The sequence below is a fragment of the Aplysia californica genome, unplaced genomic scaffold, assembly GCF_000002075.1.
Source record: "Aplysia californica isolate F4 #8 unplaced genomic scaffold, AplCal3.0 scaffold00353, whole genome shotgun sequence".
Taxonomy (NCBI): domain Eukaryota; kingdom Metazoa; phylum Mollusca; class Gastropoda; order Aplysiida; family Aplysiidae; genus Aplysia; species Aplysia californica.
Genome location: NW_004797623.1, coordinates 598,833 through 604,700, shown reverse-complemented (window position 1 = coordinate 604,700; position 5,868 = coordinate 598,833). Strand labels below are relative to the sequence as shown.

At 38.7% G+C, this 5,868-nt stretch overlaps 1 protein-coding gene across 1 annotated transcript in view; it reads left to right on the top strand.

The window, feature by feature from the left end:
* Positions 1-5,868, top strand: part of LOC101847743 — a gene marked incomplete in the record, with an annotated part of 240,046 nt that overhangs the window by 47,703 nt on the left and 186,475 nt on the right. The window contains 6 exon segments of the mRNA XM_035970982.1: positions 58-264; positions 1,319-1,450; positions 2,267-2,446; positions 2,870-2,998; positions 4,485-4,685; positions 5,587-5,706. Of these exon segments, the coding sequence (XP_035826875.1) occupies positions 58-264; positions 1,319-1,450; positions 2,267-2,446; positions 2,870-2,998; positions 4,485-4,685; positions 5,587-5,706 (969 nt within the window).

Below are 5,868 nucleotides of genomic sequence, written 5' to 3'. Positions count from 1 at the left end.
CTCCTCCTCCTCCTCCTCCTCCTCCTCCATGTTTTGAGGGTTGTATTGTGCTTCCAGGTTGAGGTGCTTGCCTATGACCTGGGTATCCCGAGTCTGTCCACCACGGCAACTGTACAAGTGAATGTGTTGAGGAATTTGCCTCCTGAGTTTGGTAGCCCGGGTGTGGATACCTTTGGGGCCAATGTTGTTGATGAAAATCTACTGCCGAGTTCCAATCAGATCATCGCTACTGTCACTGCTATTGATCCCAACGAGAATACGCAGGTAGGTTTTGGCAGGAGACCACTGTTATCATCGACAGTGATGGTGTCATCATCATTGTCGTCGTCATCATCATCATCATCATCATCATCATTGTAAATAGAGAATAAAAAAGGCTGAGACTTGGTAGATTTAGGATTTCCAAAATGTATTATATAAATGCGTTCAACGTTTCGGCGTATGGCTTCATCAGGAACATTTGAAAAAAAAAATCATCATCATTTCCTCATCAACATCATCATCATCATCATCCACACCATCACCATCTTCATCATTGCAGACATCGGAAAGACAAAAAACGGTGGAGACTGTAGTATTTCAAAAATTTTATATGTTCAAATTTTCGCAGCTTAAGGCTCCCACAGGAACTTAAGAAAAAAAAAGAAGATTAATGACGACTAGACTAGAACTAGACTGTGGAAACTAAAGTGTGTACACATACGGTCACAATGCTCAATGGTGCGTGCGAGAAATTTATATTGGAAAGGCCAAAGAAAGGGGATATCTATGGTAACTAGTGGTATAAATATATGCCTAATATGTACCACATATGTATCATCATCATCATCATCATCATCATCATCATAACCATAACCATCATCATAACCATAACCATCATCATAACCATAACCACCATCATCATCATCATCATCATCATCATCATCATCATCATCATCATCATCATCATCATCATCATCATCATCATCATCATCAGCGTCATATAACCCTTGCAGTATAAGTTGTGCCACGTTTGTGTATTTTTCTTTTTTCTAACAATACTGTTCATTGTCAAATTTTCGTTGTCAAGCTCAGGTTTAAGTGGGTGGTTGGCGGGTGCTTTGGTGTGTTTTGCTCCTTCTTTCCTATTAAAAAAATCCATCATCTTGATCTCGCCTCCTACTTTTTTTGTGTTTGTTACTCTCTTGTAACACCTCTAATCTTCAGCAATTATTTGACCTTATTGTGTTGAAAGTGCCGTAAAACTCTTACTTATACTAAAACTCAGGTATATTTCGTAACGACACATTTTTATTTTCCTTTTTGGTTTGTGTTTCAGCCTGAGTTTGCAGGAGTAACGTACAGTCTACTTGGCGATGGCAATGCACGGTCTTTCTTCACAGTGGACGCCAATACTGGTGAGATTCGACTCCGGAGTGGCCTTGGTGCTGAGACCACTGAAGCGTACAGGGTAAGCTCTTAAGATAATAGAGGATTTTTTTTGGACCCCTCATTTTTAAACGTGGACTTTTGTATGGATTGTTAAGTGCTGGAATTTGTGCCGTACAAAAATGTTTAGTTGTTTGATTTTCACTCTCATATTGTTTGGAATTTAAAAAAAAAAAAAAAATAAAAATAAATATATATATATATATATATATATATATTGGCTTATTCTACTTTGATTGTTATTTTCGTTGAATAACTGTGTCCATCTGATGTCGTATATGAGGTTGGAGGGTTCTCTGCTATAGTCTGCTACTTCTACTTCTTTTTAATGTGCCTGTTTGTCTAATCTGTTGAGTGGGTGGTTGGCGGGTGCTCTGGTGTGGTATGCTCCTTCTTTCCTACCAAACATCTATCATCCTGATCTCTCCTCCCTTTTTGTGTTTGTTACTCTCTTGTAACACCCCTTATTTTCGGCACTTCTATGACCTTATTGTGTTGCAAGTGCCGTAAAACTCTTACTGAAACTAAAACAACTCTTATCTGTCGTGCAGTTTGGCTGTTGTCATGATGAGTGGCTGTAAATAATTTCTCAAAGATGACTCATCTTGTTTGACATGTGTGGGTGGTTGGCGGGTGCTCTGGTGTGGTTTTCTCCTACTTTCCTATCAAACATTTGTCGTCCTTATCTCCCCTTCTTCTTTTTTATGTTTGTTACTCACTTGTAACACCTCCAATCTTCTGTCGCTCATATGACCTTATGCAGTTGCGAGCGCCGTAAAACCTCTACTAAAACTAACTGTTTGACATGTTGAAGAACTAGTCTCTCTGTCCTCCCCAGCTTCGAATCGTTGCGACAGATAGTAAGGGATTGTCAGACACCATTTTGGTTTCTGTTCCTGTGAAACGCAACCTGTTCACTCCAAGCGTGTTTCCTGTGACCTACTCCCAAACCATCCCAGAGACCTACCCACTTGGACAAACCTTTGAGAGGATCCGGGCTTCAGACTCGGATACAAATGTATGTTTGATATCATTCTTTTCTTGTTTATTGGGATTTGTTTTTTATCATTGTGGGGATGCGGATTGGAATTGAAAAGAAAGATTGGTGAAGGTTCGAACTCTTTTCTTTTCCTTCTTGCGTAGTTTGCCTATTTTTTCCTCGCAATTTTTATGTTCAGTCATTGCTCTTAGCATTTTTATTCTTGAAAGGTCACTACATTTTGAAAACAAATCATTATACTTTAAATTCTAAATAGATTTACTCATGCTTTTATCCAGAAAGAATATAATGGAGATATAGTTTTGGTATCAGGTTTTTTGGCTGAAGGGCTAGAACTCAAATGGCTGCTTGATTGTAAAAGTAAAATACAAGTAAAGTAAGTATCTGATTTGTTTCCCTTTTGAAAATCCGATTTTGTTCCTTTTTATTTTTCACTACCAGTCTCCATGGAAGGACCTGCAGTATGTGATCACTGGTGATACCAATGCCCAAACCTACGCCCAGATTGACTCCAATGGTGATGTCAGTCTTAGGCGGACCTTGGTTGGAACTGGAATAGATACCTTTACGGTGAGTGAGAAAGGAGCACCGGAGTACATTGTCTGAAGAGATTCTCTACACGAACATTATTAGATTATTGGAAAAAAAGGACATTGTATTTTGAAAGTTGTTTTATTTTTTAGATGACTTAAAAGTATATTTATTGTTTTCTTTTCTTAGTTTTCTGTAGAATGTGACCGAAGCCAGCTCTCTCAATGGCAATTTTTAGGAATTGTTTTGAGCAATTTTCTTTCTATGACGCTGCACAGAACGAGAAGACTGAGTCAGTGAATTTATAAATGCAGTCAAGTATTAGGCTTGTAAGGTAAAGTATTAGGCTTGTGAGGAAAAAAAAATAGATTGCATTGATTTAGCCGTCTTTCCGATACAAGTGCAAACTCTGTGCATATCACACCGATGACATGATTACTGAGAATAAACCTCACACACAAGAAAAAACATTTCATGTGCACAAGAAAACCAGGTCAATTATTATAAGGAAGAGCTTCCTCTGCCATACGTTAATTATAAACACATAAGGGCAGCAAGGAAAACAAGACACATCAGCGCATGTTAAACACCTCAACACTGATTAAAACAAATGAGCCTTTAGCAATCACTTTAACTTATTCAGATTTGATGTTTCTGTGAGGTCTTGAAGCAAGGAGTTTCAAATTTCAAAAGTTAAAAAAAAAATTTAGAGTCTCATCAAAAGATTTTAATTGAATTTTAGGGGCTCTAAATTGTGTTACATCGGTGAATGGCGCTATCTGACAGGCCATATGGTGTTTAAAGTCCATTCAGATATGATGGGGCATTACTGTTGAGGCATGATAGATAGTAGAAACTTATTTTTGGATCTTTTTTTTCAACTGGAAGCTAGTGTAGAGCTTTAACATTTTTCATGCAGAATGGATCTTTCTTCTTTGTCTTCAACTCTCATCTTGAGCTGTTCTTTTGAGCCACTCGCAATCTCCTCTTTTTCTCAGATGAAATATCAGACAAAACAGAGCTGAAAAAGTAGAGTTTTGAAGTTTTGAGAGCATGCATGCAATATGAGTTGAAAGAAAAAAGGGTGCCCTGTCTTACTGGTTCCTCTGAGACCAATGTACTTCAAGTGACTTGATTTACTTGGTTGGTTATTAATGGACATGTCTGAATCGAAACAGATACCAAAGTTCTTGGCCTGTCTGGAAAACGGGATCTTCCATTTCTAAGTGCCTTCTATTTACATCTCTAAGATTTTTTGAAGTTCCTATATGGATGTCGTCTGTTGTTTTTTTCATCATTGGGCATTTATTTGATTTTTCATAACCAAATTATCTGCTCTTGCTATACAGTCAACACAATCACATAGATAAAAAGATAATTGAAAATGTTACTTTTCTTCAGCAAAAACGCAAGTGCAAAATGTATGTGAAATAATCTTTTTTTAGTTGAAACCAATTAAATTGCTTGAGAGCTTATGTTTAATTGTCTTCAGTTTTGTGAAATGCTTTATTCTTCATGTGCACAGGTGACTGTTCGCGTCTCTGACGGGGGCACGAGAGACAACCCTTCAAAGACGGCTACTGACCTTGCAACACTGACGGTCAATGTGATTCGCAACACCGCGGGGCCTGTGTTTGTTCAGGAGACAATCACCACCAGCGTGGCCGAGACCGAAGCGATCGGTGCAGGTGTGATCTCCGTCAATGCTCAGGATTCCGGCTCAGCGGTAAGATATGCTCTACTATAGCTTGTTCACTTTTGTCTAACCCTGTTAAAAAATTCTAGCTCATTGAGGAATTTATCTATGCCCACGAAACTTTGAGTGGGTGGTTGGCGGGCGCTCTGGTGTGGTTTGCTCCTTCCTTCCTTATCTCTCCTCATTCTTTTTTGTGTATGTTACTCTCTTGTAACACATCTTTTCTTCGGCACTTATATGACCTTATTGTGTTGCAAGTGCCGTAAAACTTTTACTAAAACTAAAGCTAAAAAAACAAACTTTGCATGGCACTTCTGCAGGCCGGCGACCAAACAAAAATATTCAACAAAAAAATATCTCGATCCAGTACTAAAAAAAGTTTTTCTCTTTGGGCCCTATATTAAAAACTGCTCTCTGGATGCGTACACACAGGATCACTGAAATAAATGACTTACAGTAGCCTTGTCTACAAATTGCTCATTTTGAGACAGCGACACCACCTTGCCCCCACATTTCAGTGTAAGCTTGTAGATTTCATCACCCGGCTGTTTAGACGTCTCCACGCGCTCCACGTGCTCCACGTGAGTCTAAAAAATTACTCATAAGGTCATATGAGCGCCAATTTATGTGTTTAACCCATTTAAGACTGCTGAGCCGTTGAAGGTTGAACAAGAGCGGGCCTTCTGAATAATTCCTAATATCCACTGGAAAAAAACATGTTTCAATAAATTATGTTCTCAAATTGTCTGTTGCTTTCAGTTAAGCCTAATACTTCTTTTGTATGAGAGACATAAGTATGCGTTTGTAAAAAAAAAAGTTGTTCGATGGAGGTCAATGGAGTTTTGTGGAATGTTCACTTCAAATAAAAAATGTCAGCAAAGTTCAAGTGAATTGACTTTCGGTTCTAACCATTTCTGTATTATTTCTGCAGTTCAATACGACATCGTACAGGATCACTGGAAGCCCCGATGCCCAGCAGTATTTTGCTTTGCAAGGCAACCGTATCGTTGTGAGAGATGATCTGAAAAAGGCTACAAAGGATAGATATGTTGTGAGTGGTTTTTTACAAGGCAAAGGAGATCATAGTTTTCTGCAGTGCCTACCGCTTGTTCTTGTTAGGCAGAGGCTTGGGTTGTGAATACTGCTTTCACGTACTCTGTGTGTGTGTGTGTGTGTGTGTGTGTGTGTGTGTGTGTGTGTGTGTGTGTGTGTA